This window comes from Neopelma chrysocephalum, unplaced genomic scaffold (assembly GCF_003984885.1).
Source record: "Neopelma chrysocephalum unplaced genomic scaffold, ASM398488v2 Primary Assembly neopelma1_23, whole genome shotgun sequence".
NCBI classification, from domain to species: Eukaryota; Metazoa; Chordata; class Aves; order Passeriformes; family Pipridae; genus Neopelma; species Neopelma chrysocephalum.
Genome location: NW_020897691.1, coordinates 20,757,393 through 20,777,316, shown reverse-complemented (window position 1 = coordinate 20,777,316; position 19,924 = coordinate 20,757,393). Strand labels below are relative to the sequence as shown.

At 35.0% G+C, this 19,924-nt stretch overlaps 1 protein-coding gene across 4 annotated transcripts in view; it reads left to right on the top strand.

Moving 5' to 3' along the window:
- Positions 1-19,924, top strand: part of VTA1 (vesicle trafficking 1) — a 34,902-nt gene that overhangs the window by 1,415 nt on the left and 13,563 nt on the right. For all 4 annotated transcript variants that reach the window (XM_027689670.1, XM_027689663.1, XM_027689689.1 and 1 more), the window contains exons 2-5: positions 9,525-9,619; positions 12,940-13,067; positions 13,731-13,806; positions 17,678-17,789. In XM_027689670.1, coding sequence (XP_027545471.1) covers positions 9,525-9,619; positions 12,940-13,067; positions 13,731-13,806; positions 17,678-17,789 — 411 coding nt within the window. The remainder of the gene's footprint in view (positions 1-9,524; positions 9,620-12,939; positions 13,068-13,730; positions 13,807-17,677; positions 17,790-19,924) is intronic.

The window sequence follows — 19,924 nt, the reverse complement described above, 5'->3', positions numbered from 1 at the left end:
CCTATCTGGCTAGACAAGAAAAAGACTAGCATTTAGTATAGATGAGAAGATACAAGTCTATTTTTATTTTAAAACAGAAATGGTTAAGTGTCTGAACTCTATTTTTCTTTGTCTTTTCAATTCTGAAACTTAAGTCTTAGTGTAGAGGGAAAAAAAGCCTGTGTTGGATAATTACTATTTTCTATAAAGTTGTTTGCCTTGTCTGTCCTAAGTAGTCTGAAAATTTTATTTTTTCATTTGAGTACTTCAACACATCTGATACATTACTGAGTACAGTGAAGGCTATATTCTAATTAAAGTATTACATAAAGTAAAAAACAATGACACCTCTTTTTCAAGTTAGGTCTTGCTCAGATCCTTTGTTCTTTCAAATAGACAAAGGAGAAGAATTAATTTTCACCAGTGTTCCACTGGTGACACTTATTTCCTCCCATGGTGGATCAGTTTTGTCTGGATTGACTAAAATGCGGAACTCCTGTTTCATAGGATTTTTTTTTCTTCATTTGGTTCTGGCTTTGAAGCAAGAAGATTTATGAACCATTAATTTTTAACATTGTGGGTTTAGAACAATTACGTGAAATCCCAAAGTATTAATTATTAATATTGCTACTGTCCAAAAAATGTACTGTATATACTGCTAGCATTCAATGAATAATAAAAGCTTTACTGAAAAGATAGGTTTTTAAAAGTGTAGGTCTGGGTATACAAAAAAGTTTCAGGATACTTTTCAGATAAACTTTTGAGAGCAATGCAGATTTATATAGAGTTAAAGCAGTGTTTCTCATTAGATGTTTCACTGAAAAAAGTGAACATCTCTTTGTTTAGCCTTTGAAATGTGTTTCAGAGGAGCTCTATACATTTTCTATAATGTATTGTGTGGAGGGAATAGTGTGAGGAAATCTCGGTGTGTGCTGGAACATGTGGTGTTCTCTGTGCTGGCGCTTCTCCACCAGCCTCATCTGCAGATGCATGCCTGGCACTGTGTGTCCTGGGACCAGGAGGCTGGTGTGGCCCAGCAGCCAGAGGGGGCCCTGCAGTGACAGGTCATGTGATGAGTCAGTGCTGCACGTTCCATCACAAGGCTGCTTGCACAGCCACTCTGTGAGGCAGAACCATCTGACTTTTGGTCATCTGCTGGGTGTAACTATCAATCTGAAGAGTGACGTGTTTATAGCTTTGGAATATTGCCATAAGTGGCTCATACCTATAACAAAGCTTTGGTCCTAGTATTATTAATGTTTCCATAGCACGGTAGTTGTCAGTATGGACATATGTTTGCTAGGTTTTGATTTATGTTCATTTTAGTTAAATTCCACTTGTATATTTCTGATAATAAGAGCTGTGACACGAATTGATTTGAACATCAGAAGCAAAAATCTGACAAGATGTGCTTGCAACCTAAAATATTACTTTCCATAGCTTAGCAATAAAATTGTCAGGAGTAACTACTTACTACCTTGTTAATATTTTTGTCTCTCATCAGCATCCATGAGAGGTGGTAGATGGTGCACTCTTAAAGCTGGGAATTTAAATGACATTTACACATTCTATTTGCATACACTGTTTTACATTTTTGTCTCTCATGTTTTTTGGGGTATAGTGCATTTTAAGCATTAAGTTAGCATAAATCAGTAGTGCCACCTAAAGAAGATACTGTAGTCCTTCTCTGGCCTCTCATTCCCAACCCTAGTATGATGAAAGCCAATAATAAGCTATTTTTCATCCTGGCCAATTCACTGCTTCTTAAACAGCTGTACTCCCACACAGGCAAGGACAAGGAACAGGACACAGTGACTTGGGGTGAGGACAGGACTCCCACTTTTTTGATATTGCTGGCGTATGTTAATTTAAAGAAACAGTAATTTAATGAACATTAATCTGTTTTACACAGTATGAATAGCTACAACAGGGATTATTTGTAGTTTTCAACTGCCACATAATTTTCCACATGAGAAATAAAATGTAGAAGAATATCGATGTTCTTGCATGCTGTAGCACATCACAGATACTTTTTGTTGTGGTACTTCCTAGAAACACCGCAAAAATTAAAAAATGGGTTTATTGCTGGTAGTCCTGTGTATTCCTTACAAAACCTTTGTGCTTAACCTCCTTTATAGGTATTCAAATTTATATGTTGTGTGTAAACTGTTACTTTCTTAGCTCTGTCGTTAGTAGATGGACATAATTGATTGAAGCAATAAAAATATGATACTGTCTGGAAGCAAATATAAATTTACTTGGTTGTTAAATGTGTTCTACTTAGAACATAGACCGCAAAGAAATAAAAAAAAAAACTTTTTTAAGTTGTGCAGGACATGATCTCACAAAATAATTCTCCTTAAAAAGAGATTAGACCCTTAATGGTTAATGTATGTAGCTGTTTCAGGTTCAGTAAAAGTCAGCTGATTCAGCAGGTATAAGGGAATACCAGAAATCTGTGCTACACTGGTTGTCTAGCAAAAGGCAAATAAGTAATTGGTAGTCAATAAAATAAATTTTTATGTTGAAAACTTAAACGAGTCTGACTGTTTGACTACTTTGAGATGTTATTCTACAGACACAAGGAGGCAGGCTCTGATAAAAAAATCTCTGACCTGTAATAACTGAAGAAATTATATCTCTGGCATAGACAGTTTGACTCAGAAGTAATTTTTTTAACAATTGTAAGTCTTGAGAGTAGCTGTGTCTTCCAGACATTTCTAGTTTAGAGTTTAAAGCAAGATTTTCCTTAATGGCTGTTGTTTCAGCCTTTCAGTGGTGTTGTTAAGCTCTTTGCAAAGATGATTGGTAGTTTATTTTGGACTTCTGTACTTACCAGGCATCGATGTTCTGATTCAAAAGTATTGAGAGAATGCGAGTGAGTTGCCAGAAAGAGACTGATGTTTCATGATATATGACACCCTAACACACAACAGTGTTTGGATATCTAATGGATGCAACATGAGAAATTATGATTCTAGTAACTTCCGAAAAGCAGAGCTGTGATGACTTTTGCTTTACAGTGTACTAAACATCAAAAAACATTCATGTGAGATAAGTAAATTTGATCTTAAAAAAGGTGTGAAAAATTCTTCACTTTTTAAATTCTTGTCATGCAAAAGCACCAGAGAAATGCTTCTGAAGGATCTTAGTATGGTATTAATGTTGCTGGTTTTGTGAGATCAAGCAGGAGAGAAAAAGCAAAAGAGACAATTTTTCTTCCCAGAACTAGTTGACAACGTCTTGAACCAAAAGATTTCCAGGGCATGAAATAGGCTTCTTCTTCCAGTTTAAGCCAAACTGGAGGGTGTTCCACAGAAGTGCTTTAGATCTGTGCTCTAATCACTACAAGCTGTTTTATCCTTGTGACTTGGCCGTAACTAAACCAGAGTAGCTGCCTTGTCCTCCTGTTGCATTCTAGAGATCTCAATTGCTGTAAATCCTACATTTAATGTAGTTTTTCTGATTTAATTAGAAATATTTCCTTTTCTTTATTAGACTGTAGAGACAAGCTTCTAAAAATACTGGTAATTTAAATATTGTACAAAAGCTTAGAAGCTTATGAATTCCACATATAGATCTCTTACTCAAATTTTACAAGATCAAAATTTGTCCTTAAACCAGACTGAAATATGGTAGTGTAAAATACAGAGTAATTTCCTAGGATTTGTAATGGATAATACTAGATTATTTGTCAGCTAACCTTAATAGTTACCACTCATTTGTCATTGGAAATTTTGTCTCACCTATTTATCTTGTTTACAAGTTGCTATTATTCAAATAAAATGGAATTGTAATGTAACTTACTGTAACTGTCAGGAATTTTAAGTAAGAGACATTTTATTTGAGATCATTTTGACTTGACAGAATTTGTCTAGCATGTTACATAACCCTGAATTATACTGCTATCAGTCCATTTTCCTCGGTAAAACTTAAAATACTATGAAAGAACCTGAGGGGACAAAGGGGTCATGATACTATCCTTTTTTTGTTATGAGTTTCTTAATTAAATTTGTTTGTAGTCTTCATTCCCTGTACTTTAACATCAGATCTTTTTTTCTTACATTTCTCCTTAAACTAATTTTACTTTAAAATAAATATTTAAAAGTAATTTGCTTTCTCTGGAATGTTTTAGGTTTTTGAATCGATGCTGCCAGACTAATATCTTGTCTTTTGCCAGTTTCCTTCAGCATCTTATAAAGAAGAGGCAGTATAAGGCCCTTCAAAGTTTGTTTGTCAGAACTGTTAAATCTATTTTTAAAAGTCTTTGGATACAGACAACTTGCACTTAGCCATGTAGAAATACCGTATATTTATGATCTGCACGCAGAAATTGCATGACTGAAATGTGGCACATTAATGTTCATGAAAGCAAGCGTAATTCATTTTTATATGAAAATATGTTTCCAGTAGTTTTGGATTTGAGTAGAATCCAATTTAATGTCTTTGTATCCCTTGCTTCCTACATTTGTATTCCAGCTGTTGGCTTCCTGTACCAAGCAGTTAACAAATGTTTTTCTGTCAGTGGTTTGACAAAGGGAAGAGGAAGGTGAAGAATATGAACAAGTAATAAATTATGGCCTGAAAAAGCTTTCATTCCTTAATCAGAATCAAAATATAGTTAAAGTTTACTGCAATGTTATTTGTTACTATTTTATCGCAATTTGTTACTCTCAAATGTCGAAAATATTCCAGTTGCTAATAGTTTTTCTTTTTGAATGCCAGAGAATTAAATATGTACAGGGAAAAAAAAATATAATCTTTTGACCCTGCTAGGCCAGGAATAAGAAAGATGGATAGGAGGACAGGATTTAGAACATAGAATCAACGTTTTGTGCATGCTTGCTGGCTGGGACTTTTGTTCTCCAGTATTTTTTACTTGGCACAGAGTTAGTTTAAAGTGGGAGTGAGGGGAGTTTCAGTTGTTATCCAAACATAAATCTGGAGTAACTTAATGTGTATGAGAATGAATGCCTGGCACATACTAAAGACAGAATACTTTCTCTGAAATTGGGCTGGGTGTTAGCAAAGGAAAAATAATGTGACATAAATGAAGGCAAAGAAGTTTCTGTAAAGCTCACTGTATAATTCCATCCAGCACACCCACACTCAGTATTTACTGAACAAAGATTAAGGGCAGCAAGTCAAGATGTATATTTTGTAGTTGTCTTGGCAAAACATTTTTGTAAGAATGATAACTTGCCGAGTCTTTATGAATTTGAAGATAAACATCCTGTCTGCAAACTGAGAGCAAGCTCTCTTTTAGTTAATAATTGGCAAAACAGTTCTTTGTGTATAAAATTACAAGTGACTTTAGCTCTAGTTATAATATTCATTAATATTTAGACATTAGCTCTATGTAGACTCCTTTACCTTCTTAGTGCTTTACTTTATACATGTACTACTGTTGTTGGCTGCATTAAAGTCTTTTTTGCTACCTGATTTCAATAAAGGGGGCAAAAAATAGTTGTGTCTGTTATTAAGGTGAGTGCATAAAACAAAAAGAAGGAATAATTTCATTCATCTGTTTGTTTACAAGAATTCCAGAACTTCATCACAAATAGTGAAGAGCAATGAGAATTACAGGTCCCTTAATTCCCAGATTGTCCGCTTTCTTCACATACTCCATTTAGGCTTAAAAACTTGAAAACTTTTGCAGCTACAATGTATGGATGTAGTTGTCTTTTTACATCAGCATTTCCAGAAGCTTGGCTTTTCACAGAGGAATTTTTTTTTATCAGATGTTACTAAGCAAATGGCCCCTTTAAGTCTAGTTGTTTAATTTTACAGTATATTACTGCGGTCATTAGGGGCATGCACTTTAGACATTTTTTTTCTATGAAATAATTTTGATGTAAAATGGCATCTCAAGTATGGTATTTTATAAGGTAAAATAATACATTTGTAATACAGAACACTAAGAGGATTTCTTTCTGTGGTGTCCATACTGTTCAGGAGATTAACTTCCACTTGTTAGAAGTTGAACTACTTCCATTAAAGCAAAAGTTTTGTGACTTAGCAAGCACAGTAATAATACATGCCACTACTTTTGCAATATTACAGGAACCAAAACAGCTGTATTTAAAGGAATGTAAATAATTACTCTCTTTTCTTTTAGATATGGGGGGAGCCGGCAACTGAACTCATGTCACTGTTGACTTTCTCAGCAGAGACGTGTGAGGCAGTAAACTTTTAGCCTCTTGCTTATAAGTTATTTGCTACTGAGATTCCCTGTCAACATAAACATGGAGGACAGTTCTTTAAACATTAATTGCCAGTTTAAAATTTGACTGACGATATTAACACTGGAAAGTTACATTTTGCTCGTTGCTGCTGAAAATTTAGTGAGTTTGCCCATTTGCTGCAAGTTAGGCAGGAAAAGGGCATTAATAGATTTCCTTCACTAGATGAAAACATATTTTTCAGTTACTATTATGTATCTTTACTATAAGTAATACTTGTGAGATGAAGTACACATAAAAGTAAAAGATATGCTAGAGACTTCTAACACCTTAATTGGCAAAGGTAGTATCAAAACCAACACAGTCTTACAGATAGCCTTCATATAGTACACTTGGGATGATTCAAAATTAGAGAGAGCAGAGAAAATGGCAAAAGATGCAGACATGGAAAAACTTGCATTTGAAATTTAATAAAGATTCTTTGCCTTAGGAATACAATGTAATAATACTCAAAAATGGGAAGAGTAGAACTAGTAGACACTTTTTCCTGTTGTCAGTAATAAGGCAAGGGATTTGAAAAGAAATTGCTTACTGCTTATTGCTTTCAGATTTCATTCACATATTGCTCTTCATATAGATAATTTCAAAAGCAAAATTTTGAAACATTAAAAATATTATTTTTATTTCAGTGGTGTCTTTAAAGGTAAATACCAAATTATTTCCTTGTCTTCCTGTTTTGTTTCTGTCCCTAGAAATCTCTAGTTCTTTCAGTTTTTCAGCTATTTTACGTGCTGTTTGCTTGATAAGTTTAGTGATTGTTGATAGAGGTTTTCTATCCCAAAGCCCTACTTTTGACTAGAGCAGCGCTGAGTAAAGCAGTTAGTGTGCCTAAACATACTTAATAACATTTTGTTTGGCAATGGTGAGATTCAGACTGTGGAGAGTGTACTTTTTCTTCTGTATCCTCAGTTCATCAGCTGAAACTGATGTTTGTGGAGGTTTTGACTGGACAGGTATGGTTTGCATTTTCTGACCTGCAAGTTGCCTTATCCTTCATTACAATCAGGTTCTTTTATCAGTGATATCTGAGTCAAGACTACCTTTTAGTATGGATTGCTACTAGGTAGTGATACTCTGTCAATAGTAGTTTTCACAGACATCCTGCTCTTTCTTGATCACTACTTACTTGAGAAAGAAGGAACAGCTTTTGCCTTTATCCTAATGACTGCCTCATCAGAGGCCTATCTACACAGGTTTGTTATGCAGTATTCCTCCTTTCAAATGTATGTGAAGAAGTGAGTATGCAAAAATTCTGGACTTCAAAAGTTCCTGAAGATCACGGTAGACTCTCTTGTTGCAGTAACTTAAGTGTGCTTTGACCTTTTACCAGTTAATAAGATCTTTCAGGAAATCTCCTATACAATTTATATAGGCATTGATCCAAATTGGGATTTGGTGGCTAAATGTGGTAACTGTCTCATATGGTCGGTTATGTGGTACAGAGATGTAGTTGCTGTGACGGATGGAACACATTTAATCTTATCTCAGGTGACATTATTGTCTGTGGGATGTCTCTGTTCTTAGTGTCTGTAGAACTACTGCTGCTAGAGCACCTTCATGTTTTCTTGACAGTCTGTGCTTTGGATAATAGACCTTCAGTCGTGAGTGACCTAAGGACTCTTGGGCACTTTGGTCCCAGAATCTTCTGTTGGCAGGAAAGTTGGTATGGAACATTGCTTGATGTCACCCACAGTGTAAAGTTGTATATGGACAAGAAACACGTTTCTTAACTGTAACTGTTGTTCTCTGACCTGTGTTTTCTGTGTGTTCAAGACTTGCTCTTCTGCATTTGTTCATTGGAGTGCCTGAAGGAGTCTTGAAGTTTTTCTGAGGCTCTGAAATCCTAAGAGGGGAAAGGGCTGGCTTTTCAGGGCTGCCTGCAAAACCTACAGATGGCACAGTCCTGTAAATACACCCCTTTGGGTATTAATGAGGAAAAAAATTACCTTGCTTTCACTGTTTAAATGGGAGTATTTGCAAAGAGTGTGAAAAAAGCCACATATGGGTAACACAAGAGTAACAGTTAAAAATTAGGACATCTTTTAATTATTAAACATCCTCAAGACTGAAGACATTTGCAAGATCCTTTTATATGGGATCAGAGTTCTTTTTATGTAAATGAGTTATGGAAGAGATCTGAAGATGCATACTTCTGTAAGATAAATCTATATCCAGTAATGACCAAGGGTATTCTGAATTTGTCGCCCTAATGCATATTAGTCTGAAGTTAATTTATTTGCTTCTGAAAACATCTGAAACTTCCATCCATCAAAAAGAAACAACTGATCTCGATGGCTTATAGGTTTAGCAACCCTTATATTAATTCTTAAGTTTTATATTATTAAATTATACCATTAAATGTGTTCAGGGGAGCTTACAGTCAAGGATTTACTTAAAAATCAATTTAATTGAAGACTGAGTACCTATCAGTCATTAGCTTAATATTAGTATTGTCACTTGATGAAATCTACATAGCATAGAAAGTGTCCTGTAGGACTGCCTTAGAGGTCAAGAGTGAGAGTTAGTGGAATACCTTTTTTGTGAAAGATGTTCTGCATTTGGTTACTGAATGTTTCTGTCCATTTTCCCTTCTCTGTGCATGTTAATCCTAGTAAATAACAGTTGTTTGGGTTTGCTCACAGTTTCGTGAAGCCTATAAAGTTCTGCCATGTGCAAATCTAAAATTCACAGATTTTTGGTAGTCAAAAGATAATTGTTAATCAGAAGATGTTCATCATCATTCATTTTCAAGATCGTATTAAAAGCTGACAAGTCTACTTGCAGATAAAATTTAATAAAGCCTGTCTTGTCTGCTTTAAAGATCAGGTTTTTGTCTTGAGTTTTTTGATGCTATGTACATGGAGATAATAGATGCTTAATTCCGTTTGTTAAAGTGGTGTTTTAAAGCTAACTGGTTCCTACTACGTGAAGTTCCATTTTTGAGATATATACACACACTCTCAAATCAACTTGAAGTTCCTATTTGAGAGCATTGCAAGCAAGGGTCGTGGTAATTTACAAAATCACTTAATATTGCATAATAGTGATACAAACATCAATTTGAAATCAGCAGGAGTAGTCATTGGGGAAAATAAAGCATAAGTCTCACAAAAATATCTCCTAGTATCTCTGCAAGACCAAGCATATCTGGACTTCACTGTCATTGCTCACTAGTACTGATGTCATTACACTGTTAAACCATGAGTTTGTCTTTCAGATGTGTGGGAGGCATTGCTTTGTTTGCTAATGGGTTTTCCCTTAGATAATCACTTTTGGTATTTTTGTGTTTTGTATCATTTCAAGGCCGTTTGTATGCAATGCAAACAGGGATGAAGATTGATAGTAAAACCCCAGAATGCCGTAAATTTTTATCCAAGCTTATGGATCAGTTGGAAGCTGTAAGTAGAATTTATTGCTCTCCTTTAAAATCATTCATGATATTACTTTAATTTTTATTTAAGCTTCTGCAAATAAGATCTCTTCTCCAACATCAGTCATTGATGCAACTATTCTGTATGCAGGCACCTTGTATGAATTTAAGTTGTATGTAATAAATTGGCAGAAGGATTTGAAAAGGTAAAGGAAGAGGTAAAGCTGTATATGAGTATGTATGCATGCACAAACATAACTGAAAGTTTGCCATAAGGTTTTGTGTAGACAACATGAATTACAATACTTTATTCAAACATATTCCATGACAAATCATAATTCATTATGAAATAAATACAGGTGTTCTAGAAGACCTTTTTAATGTATTTGCCTTTGATTCTTTGAAGTGTGTGAGCGTTATTTTCACTGCTGTAGGACTCACTAGCCTAGTCCTTGGATGCTTTTGAAAGTTTTGACCTAAAATGTTGTACCCGGGGAGTTTTTAAACTGTAAAAGATAAAGATACTTCTGATCTTATCCTCTGTTCGAGATTGGAGATCTTATACTATGAATTTTTGTAAGCGCAGTCTAATCTGTGTCAGAGATGTCCGTGCCATGCTCTTTGAATGGATCTGATCCTATTAAAAAACCTTAAATAAAACAGATTTTAAAAAGGTAAGGTTATTGTACAAATGGTCGGTTTAAGTTCTAGGAGCTGTTTATGTTCATACCTTGTAGTTTTCAATATTCTCAAAGGAAGAAGTGTGTGGGTTTTAAAGTTTAAGTGCTCATTTGGAAGCAGAAAATAATGTTGAAAAATGAAGCAGCAGTTTTTTGTATGTTCACTATTAGTAATTGTGTCCGAAATCTAGCCACAGCAGTGCCTGAAGAGTTTGTGCAAAACTAGTACAACAGCCTTCCATTGTGAAAGATGGATGCCTCATCTGTGAAAGTATTCAAGGCCAGGTTGGATGGGTCCTGCCTGAGCAACCTCATTTAGTGAATGGCATCCCTACCTATGGCAGGGACGGTTGGAACTAGGTGATCCTTTAAGTCCCTTCCAACTCAAACCATTCTATGATTCTAAGATTCTTCGGAAAAAAAAGGAAACGTGAACTATTTGGGTTTTTTTCTCATACCTTGTGCTTCTTGCTATGTTTTATCACTGATCTTTAGTAATGGAAAATTCAGTGTACAGTGACTTCTTGGTGGGTTATTTCATCAGATTTTGGCACCTTCAATGGCTCTGGTTTCATGTTCAGAAAGGGAGAGAGGTGGCAGGAGAGATGAGATTAAAACTCCAGAAGAGTTTGCTCTTCATTTCCTAAGGATTCTTGAAATTTGTTGGATCCATGTGGTATTGCAGCAGTTAATCTGTCTGCAGCATTCAGTTACCCCTTCTGTTTCAAAGGTGGAAGGACTAGAAGAGCAGCAAATGTCCATGCTTTTAGTTGCTGGTAAGATTGTCTGTGAGACAACTGATGCACAGGCATTGAAGGTTCTTCCACGTATGTAAGTGGTGGAAGGATGGAGAGAGCACCTCTAAGCAAATCTAGTACAGCAGTTTTGTGGGCTGGGAAGCTTGGGTTTCTGGAAAAGTTGGACCTCTGCAGTAATGTAATAGCAGCCATATTCAGTCTGCCCTTAACCACCAGGGGGCACAGAGAAGCACTGCAGGTCTGTGCTTTCACTGGCGCTGCAGTTGGGTGTTTTAGAGGTTAAGACAGAAGCTTGCAAACAATCCTGATCTTCACAAGAGCGGAGAATAAAACAGCATAGATATAGGTGGAAATTACCAGATCTGTTCTTTGCAAGAAACATCATAATATTCCAAAAACGTGAATTAAACACAGTGATTTTGTATCTAAAATGCATATTTCCCTCAGAAATATTTTTACATAAAATTGTGTTGTTTTGCTTTTCTGGTACATGACTGTTTCATTTAAATGTTTGGGTGTTTTTTTTTTTTTTGTAAAGTTAAACTGAAGTGACTTGATTTTTAGGTTCAAATTTTGAATCAACATTTATAACACCAGTACTGCTTTATTGAATCACAGACTGTATGAAGGGTAATTTCAAAAGTAAATAACTTAACTTTAATATTTTTAGAAGTGTATGTAGCAGTGTCACTTGTATGTTTAAAATAATCTTCATTGAACGTCAGATCAAGTATAGTTATTCAAGTATAGTTATTTTCTGAGTGTGAGGTATATAGACAGGCTGGGGAAATATATGTGTATGCAAACAACTTTCCTCCTGAGTTAGCTTCAGTGTTTCATCTCAGTTACATATCTTTCAATTTACAAATTATGGTATTCTCACAAGAAAATTACACTTTGTGGAACAAATACTTTTTAAAAACCACTTAGAGTAGTTGTTGACGAAAGTCTTTAAATTTAAAATTCTATTTGGAAAGCTTATACTTCACCATTGAAATCAAGTAACTCTTCTGGCAGCATTCTGTGTCTTAAAAAGTTGGCAGCAGTCTAAAAAATATGGAAATGCAGCCTGCGTGATTACATTTTCTTCACACGCACAATGAAAAATAACTACCATTCAGAGATTGTTTTTAAATCTTTTGGCAAAATAAAGTCTGCAGGTTAGTATCATGCAGTGTTCCTGTTTTTGTTCTCTAAGGATAACCTGAGATATCCTCATGTGCAAACAGTAAGTCTATTCAGAAGCTGTAAATCCACCTGTTGTAACTGTTAGAGGGTTCTTTGCTTTACTGATTTTTATTAGGAAACCTGAAGATTCTTGTACTCTAACATCTTTGAAAAGAGGTCTTAAATTGAAATACACTACTTACACTGAAAATTCCAGTAAATCCATAGGTCACTAGACCAGTCAAGGTAAGGCTCACACACTTTGAAAGATATAATAAGCTGCAGTTAAGTAAGCTTTATAAGAGGGAAGATACATGATCACTCTGATCTACAGCACCTTTATAAAGCATGGATTACATTACTGATTGAACTGTGTTGAATCCTGACACAGGCTTCAGAGTGCCTGGTCTTTTGGATACTAAAGGGAAAAACATCTGTAACTATTCCTTCACAATACTGTAGTTGTGTTTATTTTTAACTTTTACAGAGATTTTCTGTAGTTTTTATAAATATTTTGTGATTGAAGATTCATAATGTTTCTCTCTCCAAAAGAATGTGCCTTCTCTTTCACACACTGCTTTTAGCATTTTGTTATGTTAGAAGCTGGAAATTTGTAAAACAAAGTGCATGTTGTTTCTTTTTAAATTGTACTTGTCCTTGTTTAAGTCAGCAGGTTCTTTTTGTGTTTGCAGAATTGCTAGGGTCTAATAAAGTAATTGATGTATTTTTCCAACACTTTTCAGATGAAAAAGCAATTTGGTGATAATGAAGCAATTACTCAGGAAATTGTTGGTTCTGCTCATGTGGAGAATTATGCTTTGAAAATGTTTTTATACGCGGACAATGAAGACAGAGCTGGACAATTTCATAAGTAGGTGAAAATCTTTGGTTTTCTTATCTGAATTAAGCTGCTGGTCAGGGAATGTGAATATCCAAACTCCCTTTAATTTGAATGGAAACAAGAATTGGGCTTTAATACATTCTTTTCTCTTTTAGAAAACTTGATTTGTTGCTACTTGTACGTCTCTAACTTCACACATTATCTGGTATCCTCCTTCTTATGTTCCTGAAGAGGCTGTTAACCTGCTGGCAAGCCTTCTAAAACCACAGGCTAATGCTGCACTTTATTTACATCAAGCATGTTATAGTTCCTACTGATGGATAGTAAAATAGTTGTGATGATCCATTATGTGGTTTGGTTTACAGCAATTACTATGGCATGTTGATGTATTTTTCGAAACTAATATAGGATTTCCTATGTCCTACGTGGAACATTCCAAACTATAATCTAAGTACAGAACACATGAGCAGTTTTAAAAAATACTGAACATTTTCTTCACTGTAGTCAGGACACTAATCCATATATTGCTAGATTTAAATGTTGTGAAGCAGGTTCTGTAACATCAGATTAAAAGAAAAAATATAGTGATATTTGGCTTGAAATAAGCCAGTATGATCTAAAAATGACAACTTGTGATAGTATGATTCTGAAGACTGACATTACCAAGTTAGTGAAATATTTTCTCTTTTACAGAAACATGATAAAATCCTTTTATACTGCAAGTCTCCTGATAGATGTTCTAACAGTATTTGGGGAGCTCTCTGAAGAGGTAAGTGTTAGGCATACAAGTGTATTATGTGATTGCTTTTGCTAGCACAGATGTTGCCTTTATAATGTGTGAATATGAATTTCAAAGAACATATGTTCTGATTGTATAGTCTTATGCTTGTTAGTAAATAAAAAAGAATTGTACTAAGTATTTCAGATATATCATATGTGAAATACTAGACAACTGTTACCTGTTGGAGGATGCTTTATGGGAAGTATCAGTTAGAAATTCAAAGTTTGATTATTACTGTGGAACACATAGCATTACATTGAACAAGTGGGAATGCTTATAGGGAAAAATGATGAAAGATTTGTGGCTTTTTCCGCCTTCGCTTTTTTCCATGCCCAGTTTGGAATTCACAGACTCAACATCCTGTATGTAAATCCCCAATCTGATAATTGTGCCTAATGTGCAAGTTGTACTTGCTGAGTTTCAAATGCAGTTGTTGTGGCTACTTTCATTTGTAAATATTGGAAGGAGGGTAAAAAAATGGTCTTAATACTGGTGCACTTCTTGTATACTATGGGATGTAAGTGTAAATATTAAAGATAGGTCTTACCCAAGAGAAATGCTTGGCCAAGAGTTCTTTTAAGATTCTGCATCATCCATTGCCTGAGACTATACCAACCTACAATTTTCATTTATCAAGAGGCACAAGTAAGTTTGTTCTTTCATGTGTTCTCTTAAAACTGGCTGCTCTGCACCCTGACATCCTTTACTGTATCAAATAACATTTTCTAGAGCCAGAGAGTGAATGCATATTGAGTTGGATTGAAAATACAATCATCTTAGGCTGTAGGAATCCAGTGCACAGGTCAGTGCACTGATTTGGTGACTCCTCAGAGGTCCTGAAGCAATCCTCCTTTGTAGATGGAAGAAATTTTTATTAATGTTGATGTGGAGTGCTAGTAGTGGTATGTTTACTACTGTGTGTCAGGGGTTTTTGTTGCTGATGCGGAAAGGACAGATATGCTTTGAAATTGGAAAGAAGCAGAATTCTCTCATTTTATTTAATCAGTGAAGACAATAAAAGAGAGTGTACCAGAAACACAGGAAACTTCTGTATAGCATCATTACATTTCAACAGTGTCCTCAACCAGTTTCACATGAGGGAATGATGGGACAAATATGATGTGACCGTCTTAGACTTTTGCAGAAGCTTTTCTTAGCCTGAAGTAAGCTCAGCTTGACACCTGGTTATATAGTATGACACCTATATTCAGATTATCTGCCTGTTTTTTCAACATGTAATTGCCTTCATATATATGTATTATCAACTGCTAAAAGGCTTTTAAATCAACAACAGAAGGAATAGAAAGCAGATATTTGACACCTAGAATCAGAAAATGGGTATTGTACGTAATATGTATTTTTTTTAAATGGCAGTGGTTGATTACTGGGTTGTATGAATGGATTATGTCACAAATTAAGAGTGAATGTTCTATATCTCAGTATTAGAAGTAGGCAAAAGGATTTTCTGGAAGATGTGTTTTACAAGACACAGCTTTCATCAGGTCAGTAGGAAGCTGTGTGATAGTAGTGTTCTTTTCATTAACCTCAGTAGTAACGTTCATTCAGTAGGGTAGCCTTCCAAAAAGGGACAGCAGTGCATATTACAAACAAACCGAACACAAAAGAATTTTGCTTCTCAGTTCTGGAATGATAACCTTTGCAGTTGGGATGCATGACAGACATGACACTTTGTTCCCTTCTCCTCCCTCCATCCAGCATTTTGGGTGTGGGGGGTGCTTGACCCATTCTTAAATATGCACTCCTTGGGGCACCACCAGCCTGGCTGAAGGTCTCAGCTGTGTCCCACAGTGGGTCTGCTGGAGCTAGTTATATCCAACGTGGGGCAGCCCTGGCCTCTCCTCACAGACACCACTGCTGCCATCCCATGTTGCCAGCACCTGGGCATGGACACCTGATGCAACAGCATCTTCACATTTTATCAATAAATAATTGCTATATTGGAGCAGAGGGGAAATGTACAGACTGTTAAATATTGCATAATAGTATTTTCTAAAAGTACTATACTCTGGATGAGTATTTCTGCATTTTGTGGCTCCTAGTGTGTTTGTTAATAATAGAGGAATTTAATCTGTAACACTGACTGGCCAGAAATGATTATTAAAAGAAAGTATTTAACAGAAAGTCAGGTTTTCCAATTGCACTTTTTGCTTCTGAGGTATAGTGAATGTATTTTAATAAACCTGTCTTAAGGATAGGCTTTTTTTCTGAAGAAAATCTTACTTGCAAAAATGAAGACTGTATCTTTCTCTTGGGCTTCATAAGGGTCCTGGTGGATACAATGTATTGAATATGAGCAAGGGAGCTTGCTGGGGATACCTTTTGTATTGTGTCTCTCTACCCTGTTCTAGATGACAGTGCAATAGGCTTTGTGAAGTACGGTATTGAATGTCAGTTTATTAATTCTCAAAAACTTAGGATTTAATTTCAACCAGGACTTCTAAAGAGACATCAGTCTACCTCAGTTTCCAAACCACTTTACCTGTGATTGTTAGTGTGGAAATTTGAGTTCACCAGTACCTTGCAGGTGGTGATGTTGATGCGAAGCATGCTATCACAACCTGCATTGTTGATTTGGCCAATTTATTCCACTCATCCTTCTAAATTTCTCATCTCTGTTTATATTCAGCCTTGTTCCTTGATATATATTACCTCATAACTGTCAGAACTGGTGGTTTCTCATATAACTTATGACAAAGTAGTTAATTTACATAATCAGTTTAAGATTTATTGCAACAATTGAGAACTCTTCCTGGATTAAATAAACACTGTTGAACAGTCCCAGGAAATACAAAGTGGCTAATCTTCATTTCATGTTTTGACATGTTGAAGGTTGTACCCAGGAACAGTAAAGTATATTTTAAAAAATGAAATGGAAAATCTTAAAATAGTTAAGATTCTGGCATTTATTTCAATCACTAATGTTTTCTGAAAAGAAGAATTTATGAAAACCCAGGTGAAATGCTTTTCCTCAATTTCTCTTTCCCAGAAACTGAAAATAATGAAAAATCATGTTGATTTTTTCAATTTCAAACTGTTACCATGGAAAGGCAGGCAGCCACTTTGCTTCTCACTGCTATTGCTTCATACTGACACCATTTCAGAAGAGGAGAGTTGGCAAAAAAATATATTGACTGTCAATATAATAATTGTTTTTAAAGACACATTATTTTTTCTATTAACTGTACTATTAAAGTTGTCATTAGCAGTTTGTTTAAACTTGCAAAAAAGGTCCTTCATCGGAATTTTAGCTAAGTTGTGAAGATATTAAATCAAAATATGTCCTAGAATATCCCAAACAAATCACATTAATCTACATCTATATCAGCCTTTCTGTATTCATACTTTTAAATAAATTTTTAAATTTTAAAATAATGTAATTAGAAAAGATTTTATATTACTGATCAGCATCAGTTGCATTTTAAGTTTCAGGTATTTAAATCTAAAGTAAATAGTCATTTTAAGTTTATGGAGATAGGTAACTTTCATCGTCATTTCACATCGGTAATTACTACACAGTGCTCTGCATTTCATACTGGTATGAATAGATGGTCTTGGTATAATTTATTTCCTTTTCCTGACATGCTGCATTAATTGAAGATCTCCACATTTTCCTTTCATGTTGAGATCCTGTTAGAACTGTTATTTTATTTTTTTTTTTAATTCACCTGTTAATTTCACACATGTTGTTTGTCTTGAAAGGGGTGACAAATGACAGAAGAGAAAGCAGTCGAGTTTTCTAGTCTTCTCTCAAAGTGGAAAACATGTTTATATTTCTGTTTTGAATGCATAAATTCACAGAAGTGAATGGGTAAAATGTCTGGCCTTTTCCCTTCCCCAGAATGCACAGCACAGGAAGTATGCCAGGTGGAAGGCAGCATACATTCATAACTGCTTAAAGAATGGAGAGACTCCTCAGCCTGGCCCCATTGGAATGGAAGGAGAGAGTTTCGGTATGTGTTTCTTTTATTTTCAAAGGAGCAGAGAGCTGTGCCAAGACTGAAACGGATGGTATGTGCAGTTCTTCAGGGAGCACCCCATAGGAAGCAAAGCTTCCCCATTTAATGTTCCATTCACAATGGGCCACCTTCTGCTTTTTCTTTTCAGCTTCTCCTACTGCTAATTTTATTGGACCTTACTGTTGATTGACTTATTTAATAAAATATTTTTTTCTTTGTAGTAGAGATTATTATTTTGAATACAGCTGCTCTCTAAGAAGGCATTGTCACCTTTGGGCCAGAACTGTGTATTTCTTTATTAATACTCACGCTCCTTCTTTTAAATCTGTTCTGTAAAGTTATGATGCCTTTGCCAGTTTATCCTCTCTCAGAAGTTACAAAGGATTTGAAAATGAACTGATCATAGGCGAATTCAGCTTCAAAGCAAACACCTGGTTGTGAGACAGCCTTTTCTCCCTGTACAGTAATGTGGGTTTCAAAACAGGTCTGCTGTTTTTCAGTTGGACTTCCTGCCTCTTTCTCACTCATCCACCTTTTCCTCATGTTTTCAATTTTTCCCTGTGGTCCTCTGGCTACCTGAGCTTCCTGTACAGGATTCCTTGAATCCTCTGTAACTGTTAGGTAAAGTAGGGATTTCCAAGCACATCCACTTAAACAAAATTAATGTTTATTACAGCAGGCTGTTCTAAACCTCCTAAGTTATAACTTTTACTGTCTTCTATTTAATACACTCAGACCTGTCTAAATTGCTGCTAATTTAAAAGGCCTGGCTCTTCAGTATGAAATGTTAGGGACATTCAAAACTTTCTCATTTAGAGCTTTTTAAAGACAGACACACCACTTTGAGCAGACATGAACTAACCTCTCTATAAGGTAACAGAACACATACTAAGCAGACTCACATCCTAATCTCTTCTGAGAAAGACAGCTCTGTCCTCTTTTTTTTTATGTGTATATTTACTAAAAGTAACTAAACAATCAAATCAGAGTTGCCATATTTTTATTTCTAATCTTTATAGATATTACCCTACTTCTAAAGTAGAGATCTGCAAACTTCACAGATATGTGCGTTTTTGCAAAGTCGAATGAAATCATGTGCAAAACTTTTTTGGTTAAACTGCTAAGCCAGAAAAAAGTATTACTATTATGTCTGTAAACTAATCATGTTTTTCAGTTATTGATAAAAGCAAAAGATATGCAAAAATTATTCATTTCTAAAATATATAAAAATAGAAATTGTATGTAATTTATTAAACTAACTTTGAAAATATTTTCACCCGTTTACTTTTCCTTTGATTGCAATTTTTCTATGCTTAATGCTTTATGGATGTTTAGTTCTTTTTTAACCAATTGCTTTTGATAGTGATCAGTTTTATTAATAAGAGATCTCTTTGTTTTTCTCCTCAGTCAACACAGATTGAATATGAATTTTAGAGGTTAATCTCTTACGAAATAGGATGTCTTTGGAATGGATATTTTCACTATGCAGATTAAAACAGACTAATTCTGCACAATGACAATAACCTCTATGTATCACTCTTCACATACCTAATGATAAAACTAACAATATTAAACATTTGATGTTTTCTTTTGACCTAGTTTATGAGACTTTGTACGTATGCACGCACAAGTATAAAAATATCAATCACCTCTATTAATACATAAGTTCATAAAACTTATGTAGCCACCTCTAAAAGTGCAAGTTGCAACTCCCACTGGAAACCTCATCACATCTTTGTCTTACACCAGTTTGATGATTTAATGATTAATGGAACATGTGGGAGAACAGTCTTTTGGTATATTGAATGTAATTAATAGCTCAATTAAATATTTTTAGCTTTAAATGAGTTCTCTTTAGGGGTCTGACTCATAGTGTGGTAAAGCTCACCTGATTATCTGAAACAAATTGTGAATTGTAAAAAACTGCAAAAATAGAATTTCTAAGTAAATGTTACAAAGCTTTTGCTAAAAATCTGTGTGCGCAACTTGTGTAGGAGCTAATTATTCCTCAACAGCAACAAATAGGTTCTCTCTTCATTTTATTAATGTGAAATGCAAAGATAACTGACTTGCTCAAGGCTGCAAAAGAAACTGTTGAGAGACGTGAAAGTAGAATTCAGGGCCTTACT